Source organism: Telopea speciosissima, chromosome 3 (assembly GCF_018873765.1).
Source record: "Telopea speciosissima isolate NSW1024214 ecotype Mountain lineage chromosome 3, Tspe_v1, whole genome shotgun sequence".
NCBI lineage: Eukaryota > Viridiplantae > Streptophyta > Magnoliopsida > Proteales > Proteaceae > Telopea > Telopea speciosissima.
The window spans coordinates 8,462,198-8,478,995 of NC_057918.1; the positions used below are offsets into that span (position 1 = coordinate 8,462,198).

Genomic DNA, 16,798 nt, shown 5'->3' on the forward strand with positions numbered 1-16,798 from the left:
CTATAGGAAAATTTATGTGTCAATGCAATAAAGGTGTAAAATGAAAGATCCTAAAAAAATAAGATTTATTTGTTAATGATGCTCTGATTTTATCTCCACACAGTTGATAAGGATCCTATTTACTCACATTTTTTCTATCTGATCAACTCACAATGCTTTGGTAAATTATGTGGATTGAAGGGAAACAAATTTCAGATACAAAAATCAGTGCTTTTTAGTTCTTTGCATTTTGATCATAAGGTTGTTCCTTTTCTCAGGCAATTTTGATACCAATACCCTGCGGAATTTATCAAGTTATAGTGGTTCAGAAATCACAGCGTTTGTCATAAATTGATCCAAGCTTGTAGGTATTGAGATGACAAAGCTCTCGGTGACAACCACGGTGTCTAGATCGTGCTCAAACTTTTCGGACTTGGCTTCTGGTGCCCTACTGGATCTACCATGTACTCCTAGAGCCCTACCTCGGGTGATGACTGTTGCTGGAATTATTTCTGATGGGGGTAATGAAGGGGATTCAGATGTTCTCTCATCTGTATGCCATGAGCGGAAAATTATAGTAGCAAACCACCTTCCTCTGCATGCTCAAAAAGATACAGAAACAGGCAGATGGTGCTTCAGTTTGGATGAGGATTCACTTCTGTTACAAATGAAAGATGGCTTCTCATCTGAAAGTGAGGTTATTTATGTGGGCTCTCTGAAAGTTGATGTAGATGTCAGCGAACAGGAAGAGATTGCCCAGAAACTGCTGGAGGATTTTAATTGTGTTCCCACATTTCTACCTCCTGACCTTGAGAAAAATTTCTACCATGGATTCTGTAAGCAACAGTTGTGGCCTCTTTTTCATTATATGCTGCCTATTCGTCTGGACCAAGGCGATCGCTTTAACCGGTCTCTTTGGCAGGCTTATGTTTCTGCAAATAAGATTTTTGCTGATAAGGTCATGGAAGTAATTAATCCTGAAGAAGATTATGTCTGGATTCACGATTATCACCTTATGGTACTTCCAACTTTCTTAAGGAGACGGTTCAATCGAGTCAAGCTTGGGTTCTTTCTTCACAGCCCATTTCCTTCATCAGAGATTTATCGAACTCTGCCAGTTAGAGATGAAATTTTGAGAGCACTGCTGAATTCGGATCTAATTGGTTTTCATACGTTTGATTATGCTCGGCATTTCCTTTCTTGTTGCGGTAGGATGTTGGGTTTGGACTATGAATCTAAGCGGGGGCACATTGGACTTGAATATATGGGCCGCATTGTATACATCAAGATTCTACCAGTTGGTGTTCACATGCGTCGGCTGGAGTCTGTAATGAATCTTCATTCTACATCTGTTAAAATCAAAGAGATCCAGGAACAGTTCAGGGGGAAAAAGTTGGTCCTAGGTGTTGATGACATGGACATATTTAAAGGAATCAGTTTAAAACTGTTAGCGGTAGAGCAGCTTCTCCAGCAGCATCAGGATTTGCAGGGCCAACTGATTCTGGTCCAAATAGTGAACCCTGCAAGGAGTACAGGGAAAGATGTGCAGGAAGCAAAGAGGAAAGCATATTCAACTGCCAAGAGGATCAATGACACCTATGGTTTGCCAGGCTATAACCCAGTGATCCTCATTGATCGTCCTGTTCCTCTATATGAGAAGATTGCCTTTTATGCTGTGGCTGAATGTTGCATTGTTAATGCAATTAGGGATGGAATGAACTTGGTCCCATACAAGTATGTTGTTTGTAGGCAGGGAACTCCACAGATGGATGAAGATATGGGCATCCCTGTGGGGTCCCCTCGCACTAGCATGCTTGTTGTGTCTGAATTCATAGGTTGCTCACCATCTCTAAGTGGGGCGATCAGGGTTAATCCATGGGATATTTATGCTGTAGCTGATGCCTTAAATTTGGCCATTACGATGCCTGATGCTGAAAAGCAATTGCGGCATGAGAAGCACTATCGTTATGTTAGTTCTCATGATGTGGCATATTGGGCCCGGAGCTTCATGCAGGATCTGGAGAGAGCATGCAAAGATCACTATAATAAACGTTGCTGGGGAATTGGTTTTGGTATGAGTTTCAGGGTTGTTTCTCTTTCCCCAAGTTTTAGAAAACTGTCCATCGACCATATCGTATCTTCATACGAGAGAACGAATAGAAGGGCAATATTTCTGGACTATGATGGCACGGTTGTGCCTCAAACATCTATTAATAAGATTCCCAGCCCTGAAGTTATATCTGTAATAAACAATCTCTGCGGTGATCCTAAAAACACCGTGTTTATTGTTAGTGGTAGAGGGCGGAATTCTCTGAGTGAATGGTTTGCCCCTTGTGATATGTTGGGAATAGCTGCTGAACATGGATATTTCATAAGGTATGTTCCTCCGATGTCGTACAATTCTAAGTTGTCCTTTTGGTTTCTGTGTGGCTGGGCATTTCTGCCAGTTGAACTGCTTTTGTATGAATTGACAGTTGTGATTTTCTTCTTCTTGCAGGTGGAGTAAATCCTGTGACTGGGAATCCAGTCCATTAGCTGCTGACTTTGACTGGAAACGAATTACAGAACCTGTAATGAGATTGTACACAGAGACCACTGACGGGTCTTACATAGAGGCTAAGGAGAGTGCATTGGTTTGGCATTATCAAGATGCAGATGCTGACTTTGGATCTTGCCAGGCCATGGAACTGTTGGATCATCTAGAAAATGTACTTGCAAACGAGCCAGTAGCTGTTAAGAGGGGCCAGCATATTGTCGAAGTTAAACCTCAGGTATGTATAGCCTTTGCCTCATTTCTTGTTGTTTCTCTGACATTCTCTTAGTTATTGATGCAAGGTACTCATGAATGAATGCCTAATAAACTGCAGGGAGTAGGTAAAGGATTGGTTGCAGAGAAGCTTCTGTCAACAATGGTCTGTAATGGGAAGCCACCTAATTTTGTCATGTGCATTGGAGATGACAGATCCGATGAAGACATGTTTGAGAGCATATTAAGTACGGTTTCTGGTCCATTGTTGCCTGCAGTTCCTGAAATCTTTGCATGTACTGTCGGACAGAAGCCAAGCAAGGCTAAGTACTACCTAGATGATACTGTGGATGTGGTGAAATTGCTTCAAGGCCTTGCTAATTCTTCAAGCCAGAAGCCCAGGTATAGTGGTCAACATCAAGTCTCTTTTGAAAGCACACCTTGAGATGCAGGATGCCATTTTATGCATTTAGATGGGTAGAAGAAGAGTGATGGCTGGGTAGTGACAGCACTTGGTGTAGAGGTTTTTTTGCCATCATGGATTGCTCCCTAGCATGATCTTAGGGGGGGTTGGAATTCTTTGCCAAGAATCAAGCATTAAGTTGTCTATTAACGTTAACTTGATGTTTACTCAAATCTGATGATTGGTAGAGATTTCCCAACGCAGTTTTAGTTATGGGTATTTTGAGGAAGGGATAGGGGGTTTTTTTTTTTTTTTTTTTTTTTTGGGGGGGTGGGGGAGGGGGGGACATATTACTAAATGTTGGGGAGCGGATAGCAATTTGAATTAGCATTGTTAATGTTCATAGTTAGTATTCTAGTATGAGGGCACCATTGATTTGTATAGCTATAGAATTTTCTCATTTCTACCAAAAAAAAAGAATCTCTCATTTTTTAACTTTATATGCTAGAAGTCTTAAGGAACTGAATCGCATCTTTAAAAAGAAAAAATTCCTTTTGGGAATGTGAATGTGATGAATGTGAGACGAGATTGTAAGACTCATGGTTCGTAATCTTGGATCGGATCAGCCGGATTGGATTGGGGGGGGGGGGCATATTACTAAATGTTGGGGAGCGGATAGCAATTTGAAGTAGAATTGTTAATGTTCATAGTTAGTATTCTACTATGAGGGCACCATTGATTTGTATAGCTATAGAATTCTCTCATTTCTACCAAAAAAAAAGAATCTCTCATTTTTTAACTTTATATGCTAGAAGTCTTAAGGAACTAAATCATCTTTAAAAAGAAAAAATTCCTTTTGGGAATGTGAATGTGATGAATGTGAGACGAGATTGTAAGACTAATGGTTCGTAATCTTGGATCGGATCAGCCAGATTGGATTGGTATCGGCCATGACTGATCCTGAGATTAGATTGATTTGTCAAGGTATTCCTGGACCGGTCAACTCAGTTGGATCTGTCAATCCGATCTGATACTTGCCATTTTTGGGGGTTTTTTTTACCGAAATTTTGGGGGGTTTGACCTTATTTTAAAATTTTTATTGATCAATACTGATTTTTAATATTTTATTAATATTTTTTATCAATCCAAATCCGATCCAGAAAAACCTGAATTTTGATCATTTTTTACCGATCTAAGAAAGTTAGATCGATCTGAATTGATACTGGATCAGCATCGGCCGTGACCGATCCCAAGTCTGATACACTTGTGGTCGTATTTATTTGTTATAGGCCTATGACACAGTTCGCCTATTAAAAATGGGGAATGTTTCACTTACTTTTCTAGCATTTCCTTCGTCATCAGAATTATTTTTTTATTTGAAAAAAAAATAGAAGTGAATTGAGTGGTTTGTCTGCTGTCTCTTCTCTCCCAAAAGGGGCAGAGATGTTATTTCTTGGGGGGAGAAGAAGATAGCTACGCTCCACGATAAAGAACATCATTCCTAACAAAAAATTCTTAATAGCCTCATAAATTTTGCCCATTTAATATATAACAAGGTAGATATATATTAATATATATCTAGCCATAAAGGGTGTTGGGGGAGTCCGGATCCAATTTTGGAGGGGGAGGGGGAAGAAATCAGTCCTGGAATCGGACTGATTCCAGTTGAATAGGTTAGAAATCGGCCAATACATGCCCTAGCCCTAGTTTTCGTACAAGGATCGTCCTCGGTCAACTGATCCTGATTCTTGAAACATTGTTGCCAAGGATTTAAAAATCAGTCTGGCCGATCCTGGTTCTGGTTGATTTGAATGAAAATTGAACGAGGCCAATCCAATTTTGGCCCAGGTTGATTCTATATGAAAACTAGGTTAAAGTGTTTTTAAGCTAGACCGATTCTGAGTTCTAAACACTGGCTGGGAGGACGGGAAGAAAAAAAGAAGAATTTTTCCCCAAACTTTATTAACTGCAGTGAATTATGATTATGTTATCTATTACCATAAAAAGTCAAATCTTTTTTTTTTTATTAAAATAAAATTATTATTATTATAAAAAAAATTAAGGAGAATTTTCTACCCAAATAATGTTGGGATTTGCAATAAAGAATGAAGAGAGGTATTTGTAAGTACCGAGTTTCATATAATTTTAAAATGGAAGCACCCTTAAGTAATACATGTGCTCCACCTACCGAGTAAACGAGGAACGAACAAACATGAAACTGTCTAAATAAAAGAATATGTTATCTATTATAACACGAGGAACCAATCTGATGAAGATGAAGTGCTTCTTCAAGATTCCTAGCCATAAATAAAGTAACATTTCCTCTGGTTTTAGAATCTCATTAAATTCTCTCATACACAACCATGGTCCAAACATAGTGTGTCCCAGCTGGGAAATTATTCTACAGAAAATGTAGCTTCGGTCCCCCCCATGGGTTTGCTAGGCTGGTTTATTACGATGTGTTTCGGTCACGGGGTCTCAGGTTTGAATCCCCACGAATGAAGCATTACACGGGGTGAGGAGGCTTCGAATAACCGGGGTCGATAGATGCCATTCCAACAAACACTCAGAGGTTGAACACGAGGCCATCAAGACTAGGTGACAAAGAAAAGGTCTAGCTAGACACTTAATAGTTTTGACATTCTAGATTCACAAGCCTTAAAAGTGAAGATTTTACTGGCCCCAATTTCTTCAATCACTACTTAATATACTTTCGCAAAAGGGTTAGGGGCTTAACTTCAGTGACGGGTACTATTTTAGAAACAACAAGAAGGGCAAAACTCACAGGCATATGTGGAGGTACCTAAGGTTCCACGGGAGAAGAGCTAGCCATGGTCCTCAGATTAAGGGCGAGGTGAACCTCACTAGGAGATTCAAGTTGGATCAAGAACAGTTTATCCCTGAGTAGATGGGCATTTAGTTTTTGCCGGAGCCCCTATGCAACAGAGAGGGAGTTCGAAACAAGGAGGCGAAGACTTGTTTCGTGGCGAAGAGCTTCCCAACAAGAACAAGATCCTAGTTGATGGAGCCATATTTGAAGTCACCCTTGTCTATTTTAGATCGAAATCATCAGTTTCAAAGGTAGAATCAAAGAGATCCTCCTTAAAGAAGTCACAGGAATCAAGAGAGAGAGAGAGATCCATCATTGTAGATCACAAACCTGTAAAACCAAAGTATAAAGTAAGTTGTAGGCATGGTTATAAATCTCAATTTCTTAAGAAGTCGAGAGACGAAACCCCTAACAGCCATAAGACTTTGTACTTAGTTTCGATCAGATTTCAACATGTTTTGACTTAATTTCGGATATTTCGCAAGTTTCAACTAAACGTACTTGAACAATTATATAAATTCACTTATCCATCGAAACTTGATGAAACCAAACTCAAAATAGTATCGTACCAGATTTGACACTGATTTATGTCAAATATCATTTAAATAAATTATTTGATTTATTTATGGTATTATTCATAAATATTAAATCCAATAACAACCCCCCCAATACTAAAGGTTTTTTCAAGTATAAAAATTTCATAAATCTTATTGTGATAGAACATCACTCAAAAAAAGGGTAAAATAATTTTTGTTTTATGTCTAAAAATTTAATTTCATTCAAAGAAATTTTAAACGGATAATTTCCTAGATCTACTAATTTAAAAAAGCAATTACAAAACTAGTAGATGTAAAACAAAGTCAACCCTACTTGTTTTGTAATTCATTTTCTTATCTTGTAGATCCAAACAATTTTTTTATTTCAAAATATTATTGACGATTATACCCTTGGTCCATACCGTTTCATCAATATGAAATCGTCCAGTAATCGGTATTGTTCTCTGTTGATTTTCATACAAATCGGTAGAATCTCCATACTATTACATCGATACAGGATCAACAAGGAATTGATATTGATACAGATCGGCTAATTCGATACCAATTCTTAGAATCATGATTTGAACATCTAACCCCAATAGGATTGTCAAATCCAACACTCCAACAATCCCTTAAAACAATATTTTATAATGGGAAAATCTTGGTGTAACCAAGGTTGATTACAACAAGATTGTGATATTATTTTTTTGCCCCTTTTTTGTTCTCACAATTTATTTTAATCATGGATAAAAAAATATTTCAAAATAAGTTGAAAATGACTTTATCATTATGTCATTTTCAAAAGTTGTCATTATCCATATGAAATGACAAGATTACTCTTACATTAAATAACCTTTGAGAATAATGTGAGAGATTAAAAAAAATTAATAATGAGTTTACAACTTCTCAATTCACCTATTTAGTGATAAACAAGATGATTGCACCTCCAAAAAATGACAACAAGATGCACCCTTTTGTAATTATCTTTACTTAAAGATTATATTTTGGAGCAACATGGATTGATGAGGTAGAAGATGGTCCAACTAGGGGTATAAATGAATAGTCAAAATCTGTTTATGTATCCATGTCCGTATCCATTTAGCACTATTCGAATCCATCTGAAAGTTAAACAGATACAGATACGGATAGGCTATAGCTATCCGAATAGCTATATTTACATGTAAATGGATAAAATAGTATCCCTGTCCGTATCCGTTTAACATTATTCGAATCCGTCTGAAAGCTAATCAGATACGAATGCGGATATAGCACTAACCGAACCGAATCCGATCCATTTACATCCGTAGGTCCAACTAGGGTCACATTAACCCAAGCCAGCAGAATCAAATTGGGTTCAGACTCAAACCACCTCACCAAGTCGAACATTGTATCATTTCTATGTCTCATTCACCACGTGCCCTTTCTCCAAGTGTGGCAATAACCCAAATCCAACATTCTCCTTGCTTCTAAATTCTAACATGTGAAAAATTACCTCAGATTGTCCCTTTACTTTGTATGAAATCCCAATCTAACTCATGTTCTTGACCTCATAGAGTAACACAGAAAGACTTCGACTTCTTCTATTTTCTAAGTGGAAACTGGTCGGAAAGCAACCTAATTTAAAAAAAAAAAAAAAAAAAAAAACGTGTGAAATTATTTTCTCCGTTTAATTTCTTTTTTATTTTTATATTTTATGCCTCTTGTTGCAGAATAAGACTATCCTCACGTGCCAACCTGTCAAATGCCGCCCACGAGGGCACTACTGACACAGAATGACAGAACCCACCATTACCATCCATCTCTCATTCTCTATATATTCTCACTGGATTCGCATCTGATTCTGACCAGAGTTCTGTAATTTCATCGAATATTTTCCTCTTCCATTTCCTTACTCTCTTTGGTTAGCCCTTTTTCTTGCTCCACCCCATCAATGGCGTCTGCAAGATCATTTGCAGCTCCCAAGACCATATCTTCTTCAGCAATTAGGGCACTTGATTCAAGATCATCTCTTTCCTATATTCAGACCCAGAAACCCTTAGGGTTTAAGACTTCCGACGACTCATCGTCAAGCCGGATTCTTAGATCTGTAAGTACCCACCAGAATCTCTCAACCCGGAGGAGCACAACCAAATCCTTCTTCGGCAAGAAGGAGAATCATAAACCAGATTCTTCTTGCACAACCAGACCCAGTAAGTATTTCTATTTTTGTAGATATATACTCTAAAAAATTGTTCTTTTTGAGTTGTAATGGCCTGATTGTATCATCTGCAGCAAAAGTTCAGGAGTTTTGTGTGTACGAGATCAACGAAAGAGACCGTGGAAGCCCTGCATACCTACGTCTGAGCCAGAAACAGGAGAACTCACTAGGCGATCTCGTCCCTTTTACCAACAAGGCAAGTTCATGATTCTTTTGTTTAGGGAAAGAAAAGATGAGATTTATTTTTTACTCTGTTTCTGAGAAATTAGTATGATTATTACAGGTGTATACAGGGGACTTGCAGAAGAGATTGGGGATAACAACTGGGTTGTGTGTGCTGATCCAACATGTACCAGAGAAGAAAGGAGATCGATATGAAGCGATCTACAGCTTCTATTTTGGGGATTACGGGCACATATCAGTGCAAGGGGCGTATGTGACCTACGAAGACACATACCTTGCTGTGACGGGTGGATCAGGGGTGTTCGAAGGGGTTTATGGGCAGGTGAAGTTGCAGCAATTGATCTTCCCTTTCAAGCTGTTCTACACGTTTTATCTGAAAGGAATTCCTGATTTGCCAGCTGAGCTATTGACAAATCCAGTTCCTCCATCCCCTACTGTTGAACCTTCATCTGCTGCCAAGGCTGTTGAGCCACATGCCACCATTCCCAACTTTACCAACTAAAGTTCTAATCCTTCAAGAGCTTAATCATATATGGTCATTGGACTCTCTTTTAGGTTTTTTTTTTTACATTTTTTTCTATTTTCCATTGTTTACCTATCTTTTTCTCTGTTTGTATCGATTTCTTTAATGTGCAAAATAAGAGAAGATTAGCTGTTTTGGACCAAAAGAAGATCATACGACTGGAAAAAAAATCTCTCCAATTCCCTAAAAGTGCAGTTCCGGGTTGAGAGATCAACACACATTCAACAGCGCTGAGCTAGAAAAGAAAGAAAGAAAAAACTCACTCAATCAATCTGGAACCATTGGATGTAACCCCTTCCAGGTGTTGACTGACCTCTCAATGGGGACGTAAACGGATCGGATGTGATCGGAGTCGGATATTTTTTGGCCAAGTACGAATATCTCTAAACAGATTCGGGTTTTTGACCATTCGTTTACATCTCTGTCTTGTGTAACCCAGACCTTCCTCCCCCTAGTGGATACAATTCACTCTCAATCCATATCTTTTAGATCATGATTCTCTTTTCATCATATTCTAGAACTTGTTGAAGCTTCAAAAACCTTCAAAATTATTATTTATTTAATTTTTTATTATTAAGTATTTAGATTTTTTTTTGAACGAGTTTTAATCGGAGTATTCGAATTATTTTTTGGATATCTCTAAATGAATACGGATGTCCCTAAACGGATATGGATGCGGATTTGGATTTCGGTTATACATTTACATCCTTACCTCTCAACCCCAAATTATACTACACTCGGCGATCAAGGAATTGGAGAGTACTTTAATCAACCCACAGCATGGTACGCAGATTGTATATTTGATATAGAAATCATGGATTAAGGTATCGATATTGTTGGATTAGCTGTGTCAATTTGGATCGGTATTGGGTATAACGGATACCAATGTGGTACCAATACTTAGAATGATATTGGTAAAAAAAAGATGATGTTTTTGAAATTTTAAAAAATAGTGAAGCATTATACTTCATTAAGCATAGTGACAAAAAGAGAACCTCAAAAATTAATTATAAAACAACTATGATTTTTTCTTAAAACTTACTTATTTTATAATTAATTTTTGGTCAAGAGATGGGCATGTCGGCGCGCTTAATTGCATGCAGGTGGCTAGACCAATGAGGGGCACAGGCATGAGAGGGGTTATGGGTCTTTTCCATGGGATTGGGGAGAGAGACAGACACAGATTAGTCTAGCAGCACTACTGTCTCTTTCCTTAATTTTTTGGGAAAATTACATGTAACTCTCCTATACTTTGCCCTAATTACACGTTCCTCCCCTTGATTTTCCCACCTTATATATAATTCCCCTGTAATTTTTGAAAAAATACTAAGTCCTCCTCTGCCGTTAGCATCTGTCTGTTAAGTGCTGATGTGGCATAGTTAGATTTTTTATAATGCCCAAACTAACCCTTGGTCATTGGGAGATGACCCTTTTACCCTTCCTCTTCTTCCTCATCTTCTTGCAACTTCGTCCCAACCATGCTCCAACAACCTTCGATTTTGACATTGAATCAAACCTTTCTGAACCCAACAATACCATTCTTCTTCTTCATGCTGCAATCCCACCCGCCCCCACCCACCTCATCATGGATAAATTCATATTTTTATTACCCTTCTTCCATTTCATCTTGCTTTCTAGGGTTTGTTAAGAATCGTTCTAACTGGTCCTTGAATTCCTGTGAATTCAATTAACAGGTGTTGAAGACGATAATGTTCGCTAGGGCTTGCAACACAGGTTTTCAAGTTCATGACTCCTTGAGAGGCAAGTATCACGTTCAATCCAACTGGAATTAATGAGATCAAATTAGCAACGAAATTTCTGCAAATTCTAAATTTCTATCAATACCCATCAGTCAAATTTCTTAGAATAAGAAGGTTATCGAGCTAGCAATTTGGATGATGAAAAACAACAAAGCAACGATTTGTACTTTTAGGGCTCTTGGGATGGAGGGGGAGCTTGAGATTGCGAGAGAGACGATAATAAAGATGGAAAAAGCTATAACATTTTCTCAGAAACAGTTGGACTAAGCAGGCACACTGAAATCACAGGCAACGGCTCTTTTTTCTTTTTCATTGTGGGGGTGGGAGGAATGGGACGGGAATTGGGAATTGTAACCAACACCTAAGGCATATCCAAAGATTACCTTCAGATCTCCATCATGAACATCGCGTGCTGAGACAGCTTTTCTCCTCAGCCTTCCATTGTTCAACTCAATTTTTTCTTCAAAATCACAATTTGGAGTAGGTTGCCGCTCTTTATCTCCATCTTCTTCCCACTCATCGTCACCTTCTTCATCAGAATCATCATCCTCATTTTCTGCAACTACATGTTTTTCCCCTGACTTATCTTGCTCTGAAGAAACAGATTTACTGTCAGTATCAATTGTTCCATCTTCCCCTGATTCAGCTTTCTCAGAAGCAAATGAGCCATCCATATGCACCATATCCTCAACACAATCTTCAGAATAAGATGCTCTTGCATCACCCTTATCTTCTGCTGAAACAGGAGGTTTCCTACCAAAAAAGTGTAATGAAGCTCTTTTCTAATTTTTCATCAACTGAATATTTCGTGTTCTGAAGTGACTTCACCAATACTTCACCTACATCACGGTCTTTTCCTGAGAACATAATATTTTTCTCTCAATTCTGTTTTATTAAGCCTGAAACCTTCTCCAATTATCTCTATTTAACCCTCATAGATCCAACCCTTAGAACCCAACTCCTACCCTGAATTCACACCCCTTCTACCATCCAGCTCTGTTCTGGCTACATGTTATCTTCAGTCCAATCGCACCGCTCTGTAAACAAGAGAATTTCCCCAGATTTTGTCCATTGGTTCGCCCTCAAACAGATGAATCAACCCCTGTTACAACCAATTATAAACCCTAGTTTGTGAGAAAGTTTGGTGACTGGTCCTCTGGACCCTCTTTCCAGCATGTGTGAGATAAACAATTTTTTGCAGGGGACCTCTAGTGTTACCGTATAAGAGTCCGAGGAGGAGGAGGCGGCGACAGTGGTGGCGGTGGAGGAGGAGGCAGCGGCTGTAGTGATGGTGGTGGTGGTGGTGGTGATGGCGCCGGTGGAGGAGGAAAGAAATGGGTGTTTTAAGGTTGAAATGATGAAAAGGGTATCATTGTAATTCTATTTGTGGTGTTTTAGAACAAAGATAATATTGTCTTTTCAAACTATTAACTAACAGCATCTTAACACCGTTAGTCATAAGGGGTTAAAACGTAAGATGGGAAAATCAAGGGGAGGAATGTGTAATTAGGCTAAAGTACAGGTGAGGTATATATAATTTTTCCTAATTTTTTTTAAAGAGAAAGAATATTACTTAGACGTGTATTATGCGCTGCCCCTGCGCCAGAAACACAGACGGAACGGAAAAGAAACCAAAAACAATTCTTATAGGCAGTCATCCTGTCTATGTGCATGGCATATGTAACAGAATACTGTCAAGCAGCTTAGCAATGTATTTAAAAGTTCAGAATCTTTTTCCAAAGATTTCAGCATTTGTATTTTTTTTTATTGTAAGGACCACTTTATTTTGTCATGAAATATTATGCTTTAAAAATATGAACTCAAGGGATTTGACTGGGAAGCATGTCTTGTTCTTTCAAAAAATATTTACAATATCAACATGATTTTTTATAATTTTTTGATCATTTCCAAAAATGGATGGAAGATAAAAAATTTAAAGAAGGGAAAATTACGCGTACACCAGCTGTATTTTGTCTAAAGTAATAATAAACTCCAAGTTTCAAAAAATGCACTTGTACACTTCCTCTATTTTTCAAAAAATACAAAGTTAACAGTTCGTTAACAAGTAAACGTTAAAATGATGACGTGGGTTTTAAATTGGACATGAAATGATTGTTTTACCTTTATCTTCCAGTAGTGAGATTAACCACTAACTTAAACAATGGGTGAAGAGATTTCTCCCTTTTTTCATCTTCCTTCCCGAATCTAAAACTCAAAATGGTAGCAAGTGGTAGAGAGTGATTATTCCATATTGGGTACCCCTAGAAGCAATTAAATGGAAAAGAAATAGATACTTTGGGGGTGCACAGGGGCACGCATGTGTGGCAGTCAATGAGAATGTGTGCACTAGCATCTTGGGGGTGGGATTTCCGTCTTTCATGGGGCGGGGCAATCATTTTGCTCCCCCCCCCCCCCACCCCCACACACACAGTGTCTAGACATGGCCCATGGGGGCTCTATCCCCCACAAAGAACTTTTCCCCATATACTTTATATCAAAGAAAATGGAATTCTATAGCTATGTTAGAGGATGAAAGTCACCAATATAACTAATGGGATAGGGTTTTCTGAGCAAGCGGCACAGGAGACAAAGAGGTCCTTTCATGTGATAGAAAGAGAGACACTTTTACACTTTGATTGACCTTTGCTGGACCATTTCTTGACTCTCAAAATATTGACGGAGAAAAAACCCATTGGACCCAAGGGGTGGATCCATTGGGCATTTGGGCTATTTTTGGTATCATTTATGTTTTTGTTTATAATTTATTAATAAAATTTATTTTTGATATAATATTACTTCATAACCATTAGACATAATAGATTATAAAATGAGTAAACCCATTTATATGCTTTTTCCTTGCCAGTGAATATGTTTTGTTGTTACCTTGTTCATTCCAGTGGATCTGAGATCTGTAATCTCCATCTCACCCAAAAAGCCAAAAAATTTGAACATAGAATCGATATATTGTTCACTCGCATACGTCAAGTACAAAGCCTTTAAGAGTTAGAAAAGAAAAAAAAATTTGTCTGGGCTTGCTTTTGAAATTTGGATGGATAGTCAAAAAACGGTTATAGCGTGGAGGAAAAGCAAAACTCTAAACTGAATCATCATGGATCATTCCAATTAAGGGTAAGGGGGGATTGCTCGACCTAAGGAAACTAAAATATTTTTTATGTGTGAGACCGCAGTAGAAGTCAAAGTATAGGTTATAATTAAAGGAGTAATGCAATTATTGAATTTCTCTTTACCTACTTATCAAAAAAAAATAAAAAAAAAATTCCCTTTACCGATGGTGAAGAAAGAATCTCATCGTCCCTCTCTATTATTTCGATTTCGGACTAGACGGGGGGGGTTTTCATTCATTTTAAGGTTATTTTCAAACTTCGTACAATAAGAGAGAGAAATTATATATGATCATCGATGATTCTCTTTACTGTGGGTAAAGAAAAAACTTTCTCCATATTCTAATATCAAAGTGTTAATAGATAAAATGGCAAACTATTAGGAATTTCAGCCAAGTTGATGGTTGTTGCTTGGAAAATACAGGCCAAAATATGCAAAACATGGCAGATATTTTGTATTCCCATTTTGCCCCACTCAATGGAATTCTATAATATATAGAGCATTTTCACAGTTTGAGAACTTGAAAACAATGAACCCTAGAAACAAAAACAAAAAAAATTTGTGCAATTGAAGGAACCTAAAATTGGAATACAGACATTTCTGAAACAGCTACAATGAACCATTTGTGATGTATTTGATTTTTCATTGTTTGGCCCATATGTTCCTAGTTGGTATCAAGTCAAATCAAAACATTGCCCATTTGAAGATGGTTGTCTTAAAAATGAAAAACCTATCTTGCCATTTTTTAGGGTAGAAACCTATATTGCCATTCAACTTTGTTCAATAGTAATCTCTAATGTTTTGCATCCTATGACTACAATAAATGGTGCGGACGTGGGGACTCGGGTCAAGGGCGTAGCGTAACTAAGAGATCTATTCCATTTAGGGTGACACAGAATGGGCCGGGATGGGATCTTTATCCCCTCGATTTACCTGTCCGTCAATTTTCTCAATTCCATCTAATAGGGGGTGGAAATGACCACCCTACCCCTTGCCTGAATACACTGTCCAGGTGGGGTCGACCTCCCCGTATTAGATGGAATTGAAGAAATTGACGGGCAGGCAAATTGAGGAGATATTTTCCACAGGGATGAGTCCTAATCTTCTGAATATCATACCTGGGCTATTTTGTGGGCTTTGCTTCCCAAAAAATAATGAATTCATTAAAAGCCAAAAAAAAATTTAAGAGGGAAATATTGTTTCAAGGTGGAACAAGCCGATCTAGAGAGGGTTCTCCAAGGAGCCTTGGTTTTGCCATTTGGTGACTTATAGATGTAATTCTGTGGATAGGTAGACATCAAGGGTCCTTTGTTCACATGTTAAGTTTAAGTCTAGATGGAGTTTTGTCAAGCATCAAAACAAAACATTAAAAAAATGAGCAATCCAATAATTGGGGGCGTAGGCATCCAAAGACATACATGGGAAGTATGCAACACATGGGAGAGTATTTAATTGAATTTGAGTTAAAAAAAAATAACACCTGGCTAATCTAGACCACTCTCTCGATATCTAACGGTCAGTTTTCAGATCATGACTCCACATGGTAAAAAGACAGGTGGCCCGCTTAGGAAAACTCTCCAAGCAAGTCCACAATAAAAAAATTTGCCATGAAAATACATCATGAATAACATACAAGAGAGGGTTCCCCACGCCATCGATATGGAGAAAGTATCCTCCACCACACCAATGGTGGCACGGGAAACAATATCATCTACATGGTCAACATGGTGAGAGAAGGATCGATGGAGAGGAAAAATAATTTAAAAAAAAAGAAAAGAAGAGGGTTCTTTGAACAAATAGCATAGGAGAATGTATCAATGAGAGATCTAGCAAAATATATAGGAGCAAAGTGAGGTCATTTCATATGAAGAGGAGAAAGATAGATAGAAATGCTAGGGTATTCTTATTCTTTAAGACTCTGTTTGTTTAGAGGGGACTTAGGTGGGGCAGGAATTGGGATGAAAAAATGCTGATGTGGCACTTCAAAATCCCATGCCGTGGATAATTAGGGATGGTAAACTTACAAAAGATGAGGGGACATCATTAATTGTTTTGTCTACTGATGTGACACTTCAAAATCCTACCCCTCTGTTATTCAAAATCCCACCAAATTGATGGAATTTTTGTTTATTCATGAAAAAAGTAACTTTACCTCAATATATCCACTCCTAATAAAACCCCTCCAACATGTGGGACACATCTTCCCAACATTCCCACACCACCTTCCCTTCTAAACAAACGGAACCTAAAAAAATGATAGAAAAAAAATGTTGCCCGACAATGTCCCTATGTCTTCTCACTTGGGATAGTAAAATGACCACTCCATCCTTCCCCCTTATGCACGTGCGCACACTCCCATCCCTAACCACACCACCTTCCCCTCTAAACAAACGAAACCTTAAAAAATGATAGAAATGAATGTTGCCTGGCAATGTCCCTATGTCTTTTCACTTGGGATAGTGAAATGATCACTCCACCCTTCCCTCTTGATGCACGTGCGCACACTCCCCACCCCACC

General features: G+C 38.2%; 2 protein-coding genes across 2 annotated transcripts; both read left to right on the top strand.

Moving 5' to 3' along the window:
* The first annotated feature begins 226 nt into the window (after positions 1–226).
* Positions 227–3,269, top strand: LOC122653562 (probable alpha,alpha-trehalose-phosphate synthase [UDP-forming] 9). Its single transcript, XM_043847433.1, has 3 exons — positions 227–2,355; positions 2,477–2,750; positions 2,847–3,269. Exons 1-3 carry the CDS (start codon positions 356–358, stop codon positions 3,168–3,170), a joined length of 2,598 nt encoding a protein of 865 aa, XP_043703368.1. The 5' UTR covers positions 227–355; the 3' UTR covers positions 3,171–3,269.
* Positions 3,270–8,367: 5,098 nt separating this feature from the next.
* LOC122653565 (allene oxide cyclase, chloroplastic-like) lies at positions 8,368–9,376 on the top strand. The gene is made up of 3 exons (XM_043847435.1): positions 8,368–8,683; positions 8,766–8,887; positions 8,975–9,376. The coding sequence occupies exons 1-3, from the start codon at positions 8,425–8,427 to the stop codon at positions 9,374–9,376; spliced, it is 783 nt and encodes a 260-aa protein (XP_043703370.1). The 5' UTR covers positions 8,368–8,424.
* The last annotated feature ends 7,422 nt before the right edge of the window (positions 9,377–16,798 follow it).